The sequence below is a fragment of the Acomys minous genome (assembly GCF_964271855.1).
Source record: "Acomys minous genome assembly, chromosome: 3".
In the NCBI taxonomy this organism is placed as follows: domain Eukaryota; kingdom Metazoa; phylum Chordata; class Mammalia; order Rodentia; family Muridae; genus Acomys; species Acomys minous.
This window is the reverse complement of record NC_140485.1, coordinates 128,072,830-128,090,662: the sequence shown is the minus strand read 5'-3', so window position 1 is coordinate 128,090,662 and position 17,833 is coordinate 128,072,830. Positions and strand designations below refer to the sequence as shown.

Genomic DNA, 17,833 nt, shown 5'->3' with positions numbered 1-17,833 from the left:
GTGTTACTAAGACACACGTCTGTCTGGAAGGTGGGAGGAAAACAGAGAATGAACAGTGGCCAACTGCCTCCTTGTTTCCTTTTGTAGCCTCTCAGGCCAGTCAAAGGCTGAACATCATACGCCAAAGCAGATACCCCAAGACTTTTGTTAATGAGTCAAATACAGGTTCTCTGTTGTCCAAACCAGTTGCCAAAGCAGCTCATTTATCTCTCATTTTTCTGTGTATTTCACAAGGAGGCGGTCATATTTGTTCCTAGCCATTGTCCCAGGATAACAAAGCTTGGGGAAATGGAAAGGGGGTACAGAAGGGAGGGGATCAAGGGGAAAAGAGAAGCTCTCCTTTTGGAATGGAGATTGGAGAGACGGAGGAGTGCAAACTCCCGTTAACGAGCCAGGGGTGCAACTCAGGGGCAGAACTTGTCTAGCATTTGTGAGACCCTGGCTTACCTCTCTAGGGCTGCAAAACACACAACATGGCGTCAGCAGCCTAGGCCACGCCTACTTACGAAGATGGGGCTCTTGCCAGTCTTGTCCTTCTCCTTCACGCCTTTGCCTGCATCCCACTTTTCAGCATTTATGTCTGCCTCGCTCCACTCCGGCCAGATCGGGAACTTTCCCTTCTTCTGTTCAACCGAACCCGGTGGTACAGTGCTGCTAAAGGGATAGAACCTTGAGAGACAGAAGGCTCAAGAGTCTCAATTACAGCTTATGAGATAAAATTGTGAGCTAATTGCATAGCATAAACTGAATGATCTTGCCAATAGAGTTTATCGGGTACGCTTGTCAGCCAGACATTAACAGGTGCCAATTCTAGAGAAAGAGAGGACTTGCAAAGAGTAACATTTGTCCCTACTGACTAAGGCAGGACACTCAAAAGTTGGTGTGAATAGAGTACTACCTAGCTTCATAGGAATATAATATAATTTAACTATAATTCATGCTCAAGAAAATTTTCTTACAAGAATAGTAGATTTTGGAATATTCCCACAAATATGATTTTGGTTTCTCTATATGTAAAAGTACTAAGTCATTATTATTTTGATTTTTAAAAAAACTGTTAACCAAAAAGGATTTCCCTTAAGTACCACATAGTTTATCACAATCAGATCAATGTGAAAATTGTAGTTTTTGATTAAAAAAATAAAATTACTATTATATTTCCCATCTATTTTTATGTATGTCCTGTGTACATAAGTACTTATCTATTATTTTAATGGTTGCATAATAATAATAGCCATCTTCTATTATATATTTCATTTAACTAAACATCCATAATTTGGAATTTCAAATTTGTGGATTTCAATTTTAAAGCTTTTCATTTTTATAAACAAGATTACAGTAGGTTTTATTGTTGCTATGAATCTTGTACACACATTTTTCTCTCTCTCTCCTAATTGTCAAGACCTTTTTCCTTTCTAGGCCTCTCTCCACCCATCAATCCTCCATGGAGGACCAAAGGGAAAGGGAGGCAACCGGGAGTCAGGATCTTACTTGCACCTGTAGAGGGTCAATGGACTGGGTCCCAGACACTTTAGCTTTAGCCTGTGAGCTAGCTAGCAAGGTCTCTCCTAGGCTCCGCCCCTCAGTAGTACCCCGATGCTCCCTGATGTGGTCTAGGCCTCCTTTCAGTGACTTGGGCACTCTGGCCCTGGCCCTCTGTTAGTACTTCCTGTGTGCAGCTCTGTCTTTGTATTCCTTCCCACTGGCCGACGGTGCTTGTGCTAAAGTTCACCCTCCTCAGGAGAACTGGGAACCTGGATTGGCCTCTGTCAAGTACATTTCAACAAAGGATTGTAAGAGATGTGCTTTCACTCAAACCCTGTGAAAAGCAAGAACAGTCTAGATTCAAGCCGGGCCCTTGCTATTGTTGGGGGAGGTAGAAGAAATGTTTGGCAAATATTCTGGTCTGGGGACAGCCACGTTCTGTCTGGGTGGTGATAGTGACCCAGTGTGTGACCCGAACTTCATGCAGAAATTCCCAATCTAGTGCTAGAGGGTTAGGGTGCATTTCTTCATCCCTCTCTGGAACCACAGCAGGTCGCACTTCCTTCTGGTTGAAGAGCTTGCATGTTTGCTGTGCTGTGTCCCGACATTCGCTCTCTCCCAGCTGCTCTTAGAGGGGAAAGCTACAAGGCTGCCAGAAGAGGTGGAATCCCATACTCATTTCCTCTTTTGTGCTCAGGACTTTTCTCCACTTGCTTTAAAGCAAAAGATCCCGTGACACTGCCCAGCCTCTTCAGAAGACGCTGTCATCTTCAATTCTTCCTCATTTTGGGGTCCAGAGTTTCCCATTTTTTTAATACGGGCTTTCCAGTTTTGTTTTTGTTTTAAATATCAGTCTGCTGCCTGGTTAGGAAATAAAGTCTGAGGATATATCCCTAAGCAGAATGTCAGAATATATAAGAGATAAGGAGGCAAAGAATAAGTTTTCAGGAAAAATAGAAAATTCCATACTATTAATAGAGAAACCTAGGCAAAGGACAAGTCTTTATGACATGAAGTTCTTTGAAGTGCTGCTGCAGCCTACAGGTTAAAAGAAATGATGATTTTGTAATAAAAACAAAACGGAGCTAAGGTTACATCACGTTAAAAATGAACAGTTTTTGTTAGTTTTGGGGGTACAGGGTTTCTCTATGTAATCCTGACTGTCGTCAGAACTCCCTGTGTGAGTAGAACAGGCTGACCTCGATCTTACAGAAAGAGAGATACAGAGAGAAAGAGAGAGAGAGAGCGCCTACCTGCCTCTGCCTCTCAGGTGCTGGGATTAAACGTGTAACCCACCCATCACACCTGGCTTTATAAAGTTGACAGTCTTAAAAACTATTTTTAAAAGATTTCACTTTTATTTTTATTTTTTTAGGAAAGAAGTGTTCTTCAAATATTTGTTTCCCTCTTCAGTCTGCCACACATCAGTCAATGGTTCCTCTTCAAGCTCTTAAGCTTTGTAACTAATTGGCTGCCTTTCCTTGGAACCCGTCAGACGTATTACAATTATATTGGATATTACATAAAAAGATTGCAGTCAATGGTGTCGAAGCGGTCTGGAGAACCACTGGTCATGTTAGGCACACATGATAAATAATGTTCAAGTACAGCCCAAGGTCAAATATACTGAGGACTTCAAATACCCTCGAAAAATGCTGCTCATTAAATTCTCAGCACAGTGTGTGTGCCTTTGAAGTCGGCTCGCAGAACCTAGCAACTGTTCTCGCATAGATGAGAGCCTTTTACACCTTCAAGGCGCCCTGTGCCTGGTCTCATCAATTCTGAGAACAGGTGATTTTTGAATGTCTTTTATATTTTTAAATGTTTATGTATATGAGTGTTTTACCCAAATGAATGTAGGTGTACACATGCCTGGTGCCTGTGGAAGTCAGAAGAGGGCATTGGATCCCCCTGGAACTGGAATTATGAGCTACCATGAGAACACAACCCTGGGCCTCTGTGGAGAGCAGCACATGCCCTTAACCACTGTACAGTAAAGGAAGATTTGGGAACTTGCAGTAGTAGAAACATACATGCTGCCAAGCTTTGGAAAAATCAAACCAGCAATATCAAAACCTCAGAGCTGGTCACAGTTAATTGATGTAGCAATAAACTCGAGTTCTAGTAGATCACATCACATCATTAAAAGCACAGGCTGTATCAAGAACTCAAATATAGATACATTTGATAGAAACAACTTTTAAAAGCTTATTACAAGTTAATGGAGAAGATTTCTGAGGTAAAACCTGGATATTTCAAATGTTCAGAATGGGATATTTAAAAGATATCACAAAACAAACAAGCAAGCAAACAAAGAGAACAACAGCAACAACAAACTCAGCAGTGTGGAGGAAGGAAACACTACAGATAACTGTGAAGAGATGGCTCCCATAGGAAAAATACGAAGCTGTGGAAGGTCAGCCTGGGGAAGAGAGAGCAAGCATCATGGGGAAGCAGTGCTGGGCGACAGATGATGATCCCTTCGTGTGCTGATTCCAGAAAGAATTTGCTGTGGTGAGTTGTGCAATGAAAAGGTACAGTGCACAACTGCTCAGTAGGACATGGATTCTAACAGTAGAGCTTGAAGATCTCAAAGTCTAGATGCCCATAAATGGCGGGACATGAGAAGGAAGTATCAAGAGGGAACAAGGGGTCAGAGCCATTTCCAAGCTCTTAGCCTTGAATTAAGTATGGTACTGCAGCCCTGCAGTTTATGGTATGACAAGCTGGGCAGCTTGAATGGAGACAGACTTCCACTACGAGTATGGCATCAGGGGTGCTATTTCCCATATGGCAAAGGACTCAAAATTCTAGCATTAAGATTTGGGAGGTGGTGGCTCTGTGGTAAAACTTTAAAACATGATCAATGTTCTTCTGTTGGACCCGGGTGCTCCGGGCCTCTGCTGGTCCACTGGCTATGTTGTAGCTCAGTTGTAGCTCACGCTTGACTTTCTGGGGAGACTAGGGCTCAAGAGAAGAGGAACATTCTTCAGGCAGCTCCCCAAACAGCTATTTGCCAGCTGACCAGGTATTATTCCAGCTACTGTGTCCCCTCAGGAGTGTGACTTAGGGGTCTGTTCACCCAGGAGAGCTATAGCAACTCCATGGCAGGAATAAGGTGCCAGACTTCATTATATTTACAAGAGATGAACTGCAAACTACAGAGCAAAGCACAAAATCAAACGCCAGGAGCAGTGAGCATTCTCAAGAAAAGAATCAAACCCGAGGAAGAGAAAAGTGATAAATGTAAAAGCCTTTCAAATGAGTGCAATTAGAATTCGCAAAAAGGATGAAGGAGGGGCAGTTTCTACCTGGGGCTGAGACTAGGTAGGCATTAAACAAAAACCTAGATGTGAACAAAGCCCTTTAAAAAATTAGTAGTAAAATTTTAAGAATTTAAAGTAATTATTATAAAATAGCATAAAGAATAGACAGCCTGCTGCTGGGGCAGAGCATAGAGAATAGACAATCAGCCGCTGCTGGGGGTGGGGAGGCTGTTGGAAGGCAGAAGTTTAAAAGCTGGTATTTACAGGAAAAGAAAGAAACAGAAAATGTGAAGTAGACATATGAACTGACTTTAAAATGCAGCACAGACGTACTAGGATTTCCAGGAAGATGAAGTGGGTAGAAGGTTGGAATGGGGATAAAGAGACATAGAATGTTAAAAAAGATGACTATGGAAAGTATGCAGAACTGACAAAAATGTGTTTTCAGATTCAAGGTTGGCCATGTTTAAAAGGTGAATAGGAAATAAGGAGGGAGTAATCTGAACCGAGGTGTATCAAATGAAAAATGCGGGTCAATCATATATTCGTATATATTACACCTGTACAATATGTACTTACTTACATGACAGAAGGTCGAATCACCTACAGTGAAGAGCTATCTCAAATTCCTAGTACTAGTAGGTACCAGAGAGCAATAAAGTGTGATCTTCAGAAGCAAAGTAAATAGATTGCCAGGGATAAAGCATCCAAACAAACTCTATACATACAAAAGATAAAAATGTTCATCTTAAGCGAGATATAAACATTTTAATGTTGACTGTACCATAACAAGTTCTTCACAAGACAGACAAGGAGCCTGAAGGACTTACCTCCAGAAAACACGAAAATGAACATAACCCAGGAGTGGGCCTCAAACAACAACGGTAAGTAAATAATATAATGTGTTAGTAAAAAATTTTAAATCTGTCCTACAGACATACAATAATAATAGCTTTGTGCTTTCAAAAGATATGCCTAAATTACAATAAAATAAAATAAAATAGAGTCGATGACAAAAGGAATTCCAAGGGAAACAATTATTCTTGTGTCAAAGAGACAATGCTGAATAAGTATAGACCTTGGTGGAAAGTACTTGAGATAAACCCGTATGCAATTAAAAAAAATTAAGGATACTCTGAAAAATTCGATATAAAACAGAGAGAGCAGAAAGGAGTGATCTTGTGTTAGTTAAGAATTAATTGGAAACTACTGTAGGAAAAGAAGAAACTGGGAATGCAGAATTATTTTAACTGAGGTAGAATAACAGATATAGTTGGGAAGAAATCATTTTAGAAAAATATAAAATTTCAGACTGGTTAAGGGAAACCCTCACTTAAACCATACCTCACTTATTTCTATATAGTACTAAACACTCCATGCTCTGGGGTGAGTATAGAACAAGTAAATGAAATACTTTGCCTGATTTGGAATTGAAACAAGGTCAAAATTGTCATTCTATATGATTATATCTGTCCATAACTTAAAATATTCTCATATGACTATTCCTAACATAATAACTTCAGGAGCCATCAAAACACTACTAACTCATATTTTGCAAAGACAATAAGATGATTTTTAAGTTACTGTAGCACATATCATTATGTAGAGTCAGGGCTTTCACTATAATGTCACCGTGAATGCACACAATATGCTCTGATCATATTCTCATCCATTGCTACTCTTCCTTGTCACCTCACCCCCACAGCATGGTGCAGCATACCTGTTATCTCAACGCTGAGTAAGCAAAAACAACACCCAGAATTTGAGGACCACCTGGGACACCAAAAGACCTTATCTCTAGTCAATAAAAATCAACACATTAGATAAATATAAGTAAATCTTAAGCCTTTAAACAAGATGCTGGCACAATATGAAATATACAAGAGCTAAAAAGAATAAGAGTTCTTCAAACAAAACAATCAGTTCAAAGATATGAAGCCTTTGGAGGCTTTTAAGCACTAAAACATAGGCAGGTGTGAGTCTGGTTTCTCCAGACACAGACACAGTTGTGCGTCTCTGCTTTAATGAGATTATTTTATGGAAGCTGGTCACTGTAGGGATATTAAAGTGTCAATAAAGTGAGGGCCTGGAATGTTGCCATTGTTTTCTCAGAGCATGCTGTTCAGTGTTGGGGTATGACTTGACTCCTGCTGGGAGGCAGCTTATTTATGCAAAATGCAATCAGCATGCGTTCTTCAGCAGTGTCAGCTAGTGTGCACAAGGAACCTGAAGAGGAATAGAACTGCACAATAGACTTAATTTGCTTTAGGGGCATTCTGAGTCACACTCTTCAGAAAATCAAATTCCTAAGGGAAAAAAGTTACAAAGAACAATAGGTTTTCTAATGGAAACATAGTTAAAAACATGTTGTTATGCTGACCTTTAATTCCCTAAGGTTTACTAAAATTATTTAAATAGGTTGATTTTAACAGGTCAACATTTGTCCATTTTTGAAAATGCAGTGTGTGTGAGTGAATAGAAAGATTAACAAAATTCAGTTTCTAGTCTCAAATTAGCCAGGATAAAGGCACATGATAATTAGAGCCTAAAGAGTGGAGAAGGGCATGAGGAAGCCGAGACAGAGGACCTGACCCGCAGAAAAGAGGGCAAACATGTTGGACTGAAGAGGTCATTTTTGGCCTCATGGAAAAGACCTTCAGTTAGCGATGGATGGGTTGGATAGAGTAATGCTATCAGAAATGTAGAAAGAAGGGCAGGAGGGGGTGCACAAGGCAGAAGATTGGCGTAAGTGGGAACTGCTGTGCTAGGGTTCAGCTGATGCAGAGACCAGAAAGAACTGTTAGTCATGTGCAGTACTGGTGGGTCCCCTACTCCCTCCCCAGTTCTATCTCTCTCTCCACCTTCTCCCTCTCCTCCTCTCTACTCTCCTTTATCGTTTTTTCTTTCTTGCCCTCCTCGCTCCCTTTCATCATTCTACCTAACTTTTTAATCAGAAACATCTGACCTGAAATGCAGTGTGGATAATGCCTCACTAGCGGTATTGCATATTATATAAAATAGATAAGAAATTCCTTGACTAACAGCAAAAGGGTGAGGTTATTTTCTTAGCAATTATACCCTAGGGCTGATAAGAGACTCGACTGCAAACTACAATGCTACAGGAAAGAGAACAAAACGGGGCTGAAGTATAAAATTGAGGCATGGGGAGAAAACCAACTGATACCCTGGAGAAAGGACACCGAGAGTCTACAATGATTGACAAGAAGATGCCAATAGCATCCATTAAATGGGTAAAGGGAAATGCACAGATTGGGGAAAGAAAAGATGACCCCACATTGGACAGATTTCCTTTGAAGTAGCACACATCCTGCTAGATTTGTCTACTTGTATTAGTTAACTAAAAGAGAAGGCCTGGAGTTGTTAATAAAGTTGCATTTAATTGATGACCATTCATTTAGATGATCAATAGGAAGGAAAGTGAGAGTTCAACTTAAATCATTGCAGAATGATAAAACTGGAAGGTAAAAGAAAGAAAATAAGGTAGAAGGCAGATGGACAGATGGACTCCAGAAATGAAAAGGGGAGGAGAAATCAAGGCTGAGTACTGGTAAATAGCTTACCCGTACCAGCAGGTTTGGAAGACACCAGGTATCTTATGGTTTTATTGCTATGAAAAGACACCATGACCACAGCAACTCTTATAAAGGAAAACATTTCACTGGGGCTGGTTTACATGGCAGGAAGCAAGGCAGTGTACAGGCAGACATGGTGCTGGAAGAGTCTAGAATTCTACAACCTGATTTTCAAGCAGCAGTAGGAGACTGTGTGCCATACTGGGGACAGCTTCAGCACAGGAGACTTCAAGCCCACCCCACAGTGACACACTACCTCCAACAAGGCCATACCTACTCCAACAAGGACATACTTCCAACAGTGCCGCTCCCTATGGGCCAAGCATTCAAACACATGAGTGTATAAAGGCCCTACCTTTTCACATCCACCACATTATGCTTGGTCAATATGCTGCAAAACAAAGGAAAAAAAAAACCATCAGGACATTGATCACTGGTCAGGATCTGGCCCTGGAAGGAGATCTGGTAACTCAAGGTGCCTAAAAGGCCATCCATATGTATATAAACATGATTCCAGGGGTCTTAAACCTTAGGATTCCTAGATAGCAAGAGGATTCTTGAGGAAGTAAAGACATCTCAATGTCCTTCACTTTAAGAGACAATCCAAACAGGACACCAATCACCTCAATAGGACAATATCCCAGCAAAAGCTTGCTTCTAGAGATTTTTTTTTGCCCCTTCTCAGTGCTGGAAGTATAAGCTAGATCCTCACTTATGCTAGGCAAGCTCTCTATCACTGATGTATAACTCCAGCCCTTGTTCTAGGTATTTTACAAAATAACATATAGCCAATCTATATGTGTGAACGGCAGTCTCCTTGGCCACTGTTGGCACTCACTAGAGAAAAAGCCCTTCCCTGCTCTGTCAGAAGCCCTACCTGACTTTCACACTGTATGCTTCCTATCCCAACCAAGTCTTCATTTTTTTTAAAGCTAATTTTTTTAAAAAAATGTATGTGGATGTCTCGCCTATGTGTATGTTTGCACACTACTTCAGAGTGTCTGATGCCTTAAGACTACAGTTATAAATGGCTGTGAGCTGCCATATAGATGATGGGAATTGAGCCTTGGTCCTCTGAAAAAGGAGTAAATGCTCTTAACTGTCAAGCCATCTCTCCAGTCACTCATCTGAATTCTTTTTATAAAGATCACAAAGTCTGAGAAACCAAAGAGAATACAATGATGATTTTAAAAACAACAACAACAAAACAAACAATAAGCAGAAAAAAAACAAACAGCTCTCACCTCAAAATGGATAACAGATGTCTATTCTGGAGCCTAATGTGACCGATCCTGGCCTAGGGACTCAAGTGACAAATGCAGTTGTGAGTATATCTGGGAAGCAGGTCACAACAAAGTGGGGAAATCTTGGTTCTAATGCCTCAAATGCTTGCTGATAGGATTCTTACATTTTAAGCTGGTAAAAGATAGTGGTCTGTTAAAACGTTTCACATGGCAGTCACAAGGATGTTAGAGGAGACACAGACGTAAGCAATGAATAGATACTAAGAAGGCTAAGATAGCCCAGACACATCTGCGATATTCCACCCTCTCCAGTCAACTGACGTTCTTATTCATCAGCCAACACTTACAGTGTCTAATGTTGGTATGGCATCTTTCCAAGAACCTTAGTACGCATCAGTATAGTGCCATGAGTTCCCTACCCCTTTGGGGATGGGGAGGAATCAGGTAAGCCATCTGAGAGGCAGGCTGCTGCTGCTCTGACCACACATCAAGTACATAGGCTGCTTTAATCACTACCATCTGACACTTCCAGGATGGGCCACCCCCTACTTGCCACAGCAACACTCATATGTTTTTCTTAAGATGAAACATAACAGTGTGTAAAATCTCTAGATAGTATACCTCATGATTTAACCCCAAATCCAGGAAAGAAACAAGCCCACTATACTGAAAGGCTCCTACATGCATAGGCTAAAACTAAGCCCATTAACACAACTCCAACTATTTAGTCCATGATTTTGTTCTTTGTGTGTGTTACAAACTGGCCCATATTTTCCCTTAGACCTAGATCCAGTAAGGAGTAAACACATGGTGTCATGGTGTTGCAATCTGCTGTTCAATCCCTTTACAGTTTTCATTGCAATCGTTTGTAGGAGAGTTTCTGCTGCCAGATTATGCTCTTAGCCTTATCTTCACTTAGTTATGTTTATGAACCATTTTTCTAGTTCTGCCTAAATCATTTCATAGTTCTTTCTACTTTCTCTCCTTTTGCCTCTGCATCCACAAAATGTTGATGGCCCAGAGCCGCTGTTGTTAACAACTGGCCTAGATGCCTGCTCCTCACCAGACTCAGTCCACAGCTCCCCTTCAGACTCTTTACCACCCAACAAAGTGGTTCTTTGCCACAATCCCACTTACAAACATATTCAACACCTATCTCTGTGTTGACCTTCATCTCTCAGTCTACAAAGAGTCTATGGGTAGAATCTGGTACCCTGGGCTAGAGACAAAGGGTTGAAGAAATGGGAGCAAAAAAGACATTCTAATATTTGAGGAATGAACTATAGCATAACAATAAGTGAAGTTCTGATATTCATCAACTCAAAGGAACAGGAGGAAAAGAATTACTAAATGTTTAGGCTGCAGTGCTCATTGTGATGCCACTAAAATAATGTCAACATTTGTTAAATTAAAAAGGCACCGTGTGTTAACTTAACCACACAAATTAGCATGGCTACAGCCTCAGATTCTGGAATTATCTTGGACCCACCCTGAGCAGGGCTACACATACACACAGCCTCGGGTGCCTGAGAGGGAACACTCACAGTAAAAATTGAAAGCACCTTCTTGGGTGCTTCTTTACCTTGTGGACTCCCTCAGGGGTGAAAATAAGCAAGATTAGTCACCCTTCTACTTAATCATCCATGCTATACAAAGATGTATTTTAATCTCCCTCGGATATGGTCTTGAATCATTTTACCTCACATTACATGGCAGAATAAGTATACAGACCATTTAAATTGATTCCTTTATTTAAATAATCCCTGGCCTAGAAATGTCAAAGTAATATGAAAGTCAACGAGATGTTTCTAAAATTACTTTTGATGAAGGCTCACTGGAAGGCTTACCAACAATGCCACAGTGTCAGAGCATAAACTTGATCATATTTTAGGTAACAGGAGAAGCAGATCCTATGGGCATCTACTTTCAAGTCTTTTTCTCTAATAGTTATTTTTACTGCTTTATCATTCAACAGAATAGCTTGTATCTATTTCTTCCATAAAGTTAAACATGTCAAAAATTAGACAGCTAATTTGAAGGTTGATTACTATTGCCCATTACCAAATAAATAGTCTTGCCTCTATGGGTGACCAGAAAGCCTTAGTGGGAAATGTATGTCTTGGAGGGTCATAAAAGATGCTAGCAGATTATAAAGAGTGGAGTGGAGCTCTCTGTGTCCTGTGGGAAAGCCCAATAAAGCTGAGTGTCTTTCTATACCCATGGGTAAGACTGTGTACGCGCACACACACACACACACACACACACACACACACAATTAGATAGCTATAAGGTGGAGACATGGCTCAGTGGATAAAAAGTTTGTTGTGAAAGAAAGAATCCCTACTACCCACAGGAAGCCAGCTGCAACACACATCTGTAATTCCAGAAACAGTACAGTCAGATTGGGATGCAGAGACAAGGTAATCCCTGGAATCTCATGGGCCAACTGCCCCACCCCCAGCCCTGGCTTAGTGTTAAACAAAGACTGTCATAGAAAAAAAAAAGTAGAAATTGAGTGCAGACACCCAAAGTTGTCCTATGACCTTCACAAGCACATAATGCCACAAGCATGTCTGCGCGTGCGCGCGCGCGCACACGCACACACACACACACACACACACACACACACACATACACACAACAATTTTTTTAAAAAAATGAATGATTTCAACAAGTCAAGTCCCTGCCACAAATAATTCTTGAGCCACATCAAATTTGAGTGAATTAATATCCTGAATCATCAAAGTGAAGATCGCAGAAGGAGAGCTAAATGCAGAGCGTGTTCTGGTTGGAAGGCATCTTAGTTCCATTAAGCAGAGCTATTTGCCTGAGCAAGGCTTGAGATTTTAAAATATGCAGTGGCCACTTACATAATGCCATCATCTCTGCCAAGTGTTACCCAGGGCCAGGGATTCTTGTCCCCTGAGATGAACCTCTGCCCTCTGGCTCTCATGTCCTTACTGTTTCTGATTCAGAGGGTTTTATGACCCAGCTACCAAGTTTGTTTCCACTTAACTCAAATTACACATGCATTTATTACTATACATTATGCCAGTCCCTGGGGAAAATATGGACTAAATGGGGCATTATCCTAGACCTTTCACTCACTAACCCTTTCCTTTTTGGACACCACACTATCAGGGCCTGGCCATCATCGTGCTTGGAGCAATGCAAACACAGCTTCTATAGATTTTCCCATAGTTACTACTTAGATCTGCTCTGCAACCCAGTGCCCAGCGTTCCTCATAGTCAGGAGGAGGCATCCTGCAAGCTCACACCGCTGCCTGTTTTGTTCTTGCCTGGTGTGACATGCAGCATAAGTTCTATGTTGCTGTCAGGTATGTAAAATCATATGTTCCTTACACAGCTTTACAGTTCTAACTCGCTTTCTTATCCATCCCATTCCACTACCCTCACCCAGGTGCATCATGAGCTAGTACCTGCATCAAGACCCAAAGACCTGCTGCACAAGCAGTCCAGATGCCCTCTTGTGCCCCAAACACACCCCTCCCCAACACTAGCCGTCGAAGGAGTGACTGTTAAGGGAAATGATGAAAGACACCCTCCAGTGAGAGGCAACTTCCTCTCAAACACACACTGCCTCAGTCTAGGAGTCTCATGAATGTGCTAATCTGACCTCAAGCTGACACATGACTTCTTTGCTGTCCAACAAGTCCCCAGGGAAGTTCAAACATGACTGTAGATCTCCTAGTGGCTTCTGTTATGAATCGTATCCGCACTCACCATGTCCCACACTTTTTTTTTTTGTTTGTGGCTTTCCAGTGACTTGAGTGTGAAACATGCTCATGAAATAGTTAGAAATATCATGAAGAATTAGGATTTCCCTGGAGCGTGTTTCTAGCAACAAAACTAGCTTTTTAAAGTGTTCTTGGTTGTTGAGTTCTACAAAGGTCAACTACAGATATCACAAAGTCCCCCGCAGTACTTTCTTTGTTCCTTCCTCTTTGCTCCTCTGGCCTCTGCCTTTCGTGTGGACTGGAAGGATGGAGCTAGCTACCAGGAGGCAGAAAGGGGCCGCCTTCTGTCCCTTACTCTGCAGTGGGTGAGGCTTTTCTGATATCGCTAAGCAGGGCAACATCTCTCTCTCTCTCTCTCTCTCTCTCTCTCTCCCTCCCTCCCTCCCTCCCTCCCTCTCTGATAACCAAGAACTCAATTTAATACTCAGCAACAAATTTATCATTCTATTTTATATTGCTTTCATAATACCATTGAAATTAATTTTTAAATTATCCTAGCTTGTTCCACATTTTCATATGGTCAGCTATATTTGACCTTTTCTGAAATTTCTATGTGTGTTTGTGGTTTTAAGGATAATATTAACATGGAGATGAGTCACGTGTTTCTCAATTTGAGGGAGGTTTGATGCTGTTATCACCGCTACAAATCTAGAAGGCGGCACATTTCTTGTTAGTTGATTAAATTTCTTGTAGCCTTTTAAGTCAGGCTTTGACTATGCTGTTGGAGGTAGAAGAGACTTTTGTGACTACTAATAGCAAATTGTAGCCCATCATGGTCCTACTCCTTGAAGTCCCATTAGTTCTACATCTCAGAGTGTGTATTAACAATTCCAATAGCTTTCAGGGTGGGGGTGGGGTGGTACATGTTCACAGGAGGAGGGCAGAGGAGGACATCAGGGATCCTGCTCTGTCACTCCCTGCTGTGAGAAGAAACTACTGGTAGTTACAGGACCCAGACTATGCATCCTATTAGAATTCTTAGAATTGCCTAAGGTCCTGAAATTAAGAATAATGGTGCCTGCCAGTCATGCTAATTTTTTATTATGTTAAATGGTAACAAAAAGAGTCAATTAAGTGAAGATTCTAAATATTTTACTATACTAATATCCCCACACTTATTTTGGAGTTTAAAAATATCTAATAAAACAAGAGAAGGAAAAACAAAGTAGGGTTGCAGGGGCACAGGGAGTGGTAGGGAGAAAGTAATCATACATGGATGCTCCTAAAAAAAAAATCGACATTTGAATACCAAACATCATAAATGGTTTGGTGCCAGAGTGAGCCCCAAAAAGATTTTATATGGGCCTAGAGAGAAAGAGTGCACATGACAGACACACTAATGGAATGTAAAAACTGGCAGCTTAGTCGTATTTACTTGGGAATATTTTTATTATGGCTACGTCAGTTGTGATACCTCAACTTTGAATGGTGCCAATAGAATATAAAGGAGAGAATGGAGGGAGAGGTAGGTTTTAATCAAGTCTAGATGAACTGAAAACCAAGGTAGGGAAACAAACTAAGTGCTTATTTACCAAACACACAGTAAGAGCTCATCAGGTGTTGGCGACTCTAGTAAGCAAAAGCCAGACATGGCCCCTTCTGCAGATTGACAAATAATTTTACGGCAAAAGAGATGCTACCAATGATGGCTCTAGGTGGATAGGATGGCTGCTTTCAAGCTTCTGGAAACCTGTTCTCTTATGTCCTGATCCTGGATCATTGGAGGGAGGATTGATTGATTTTATTGGCTGTATGACCACCTGAGTGGTAAAATGAGGTCAAATTCTCTAAATTTCTCCCATGGGCATTGTGAAAGACAATCACACCTGAGTCTAACTGGAACTGAATCCTTGTGTGACTGTGTGGCACTTTGTTGGGTATTTGTGAACCAGCCTCGTGTTAGCCATTGGTTCTTTGGTAAAACCTCAGAGGAAGGAGTTGATTTATCTTCTGCTTTGAATTCTCTCACTTAATGCTATGTCAAAATAATGATTTGGTATTTAATGTTTAATTAATAGTAGCAAAACCTAGTTTTAAAACATTATGTTGTAGAAGTACTTGCCATTTCCCTTCTGTTTTTATATACCAAATATACATTTGTATCAGCAGAATTTAATTCAAATTTTTTGTATGTGTGTACAAGAAGGAAGCACATTTAAAATACATCATCTTTTCAAAAAGAAATCAGCAGTCCAGGCAAAGAAAGAGCCAGTACCTTACCCATGGAACGGTGACTATCACAGGACCCTGCCAGGTCATGTTTTGTATACCACCCAGACACTGATAAAAATTGGTTGCCTTACAAAGTTAGAAGGCCTCATCTCTTCCAGGATGTAATGCTCGAGACTTTCCCCCAAGCTCCTAAATAGGTTTGAGCCCTCGATGTGTATTACTTATAACCATAATTATTATTTGGGGAAAGGGACTTAAAATTCTTCTTCAAGCCTGGTAAAAATCTCTTCCTCAACCATTGTTACTTACTGATTTGGCCCATTAAGTACTTTTACCAAATAGCACTGTTTTCTGCTTCTATGAGACAGTGACATCTGCCAGTGACATCTCAATTCGGGACTGGGCCCAGCAGATGACTTTACAAGGAAAAGACAACAGATGAGTTTACAAGGAAAACACTAGGCACCAAGGAGGAGAAGCCACAGGAGGGATTTCTTTAGGTAGGGCAAGAGATGAAGAAAGAGGCAAGAGAGGATCTATAATCATCAGTTAAACATCTTGTACTGCCCATCTCCCACAGGTACTGCAGGAGCTGTTCAGGATATGGGTATAGCAGGCTTCGGTCTCTCAGAGTTGGAATGGCCAAGTCCTCAACTATATACATACTGCCTTGTGTATCCAAAGGGAAGAGAATATCAAAAGAAAATACTGTGAATAAAGTTGAAGACATAACAGCAGCCCAGAACAGAAAGACACTAAAAAGATTCCATGAACCAGCCTGCCTCCTTGGAGCAGGCATTACAAACATAGACCTCAAGCTATAAACTTGACCCTTTTGGTTTTCTGAAATCATTTCATGTCTGATCTCATCTGATTAAAAGTCTGGAATTCTGGGCTGCTGCAAAAAAAACAAAAACAAAAACAAAACACCACAAACTCCCCTTCTGTCTTGTCTCCAGCCTGCCCAGTTCCTTCCAGGGGACAGGTGAAAGTGATGTGGTCTTTAGCTGAAGTCTTCCCAGGCAAGCATCCTTTTAAAGGAAACTCCACCGTTTTGAACCTCTGAGAGGCCTTTGCCACTCAGGAAGAGTGGGGGAGAGTTCACAGGTGTGAACACCCGAGCAGGAAAGCAACTTTTCTGGAAAGGAAGTAACTCTAGACTGAGGAGGATAAAAGACGGGCCACCCCCAGGACGGGTTACTGGGGGAAGAGAGACACAGACCAAGCCAGTCAACTCCTGGTCTGGTGGTTTGCTCAAGGACCATTTCCGGCCCTGGGTGGAAGGCCCAGGGGAAGGGGAAGGGAAAACACCGGATGATAGAGGTCCCCTTACTCTTTAGATTTATCAGATCCGTGGGCAGAATTGATCCGATGCACTTCTTTCCTTTTAGCTTGTTTGGAAGCCATGCCTGCGGCCGGCTCCCGCAGCCTCCAGCAGGGCCCACTGAGAGCGTGCCGCCAGGCCCGGGAGGCTTCTCGCGTCTACTGACTGTTGCCTGGAGACAGTGAGCCAGTTCTGAGAACCAACCAGAAGGCTCCCCCAGCCCTTCCAGCAGGCGGGAGGGCGGGACTCTGATTGCCGGCACAGCTGAAGACCTAGAAGTTGGTTTCTGGGGGAGGAACTGTGACCAGGGCAAGCATGGACAGGGTTAAATGGATGCTGACGGGGCTTCTGCAGCGTGCTATGCCTGGGTCTGCGGCTATGAACCTTAGACACAGATTCTCCTCTTCAGCTAGGAGAATACTAATATTATTGGTGTCACCCCGCACACCTGGGTGCTCTCTTAGCTGAACAGAAGAGTGCCTTCATTAAATATTGCTGGGTTTGCCAAAGGCTTAAAAAACGGTGGATCCAGAAAGGAATTCATTTGTCTAGACGTTGAAATAGACAAGTAGTGTGTCATGCCTGGCTAGGTGAAAGGATTAATCCAGTCATAGAATGGAGGGGCTCTGAAAACGCTGGGCAGGAGGGAATCGAAGTAAACTCAAAGTCTATTAAAGCTCAGGATTGGTGCTCAGGCAGTCTGTGCAGTTGTCCTGACTTGGGGCTGGTTCTCTTTGAGCCTCCTTTTGCTATTTGTTAGCTAGTGATGATGACACTAGGAGGATAAAATGGACATAAAGTGTTCAGCGCAACATGCAACGCTTCTTATGTACCTTCTGGGAGCACGCAGATAACGAGAAAGATTGGCCAACCAGCTAAATACGAAGCTGTGGATACTATGCTCAACTAAAAAGTGCTTACACTGGGAAATCACCACTCACAAAGACACAACAAAACAAACAAACAAAAACAAAAAGATTTTTTTCCCCAA

At 41.7% G+C, this 17,833-nt stretch overlaps 1 protein-coding gene across 8 annotated transcripts in view; it reads right to left on the bottom strand.

The window, feature by feature from the left end:
- ADGB (androglobin) overlaps positions 1 to 17,011 on the bottom strand; it is a 118,340-nt gene extending 101,329 nt beyond the window's left edge. For 6 of the 8 annotated variants that reach the window (XM_084777483.1, XM_084777489.1, XM_084777484.1 and 3 more), the window contains exons 1-3: positions 16,852 to 17,011; positions 8,700 to 8,735; positions 507 to 651 (exon numbers count right to left, since the gene is read on the bottom strand). In XM_084777483.1, coding sequence (XP_084633609.1) covers positions 507 to 651; positions 8,700 to 8,735; positions 16,852 to 16,925 — 255 coding nt within the window. In that variant the 5' untranslated portion in view covers positions 16,926 to 17,011. Of the gene's footprint in view, positions 1 to 506; positions 655 to 8,699; positions 8,736 to 16,851 lie in introns of all 8 variants that reach the window. The other 2 variants (XM_084777485.1, XM_084777486.1) reach the window with 2 other exon arrangements.
- Between the last annotated feature and the right edge of the window lie 822 nt (positions 17,012 to 17,833).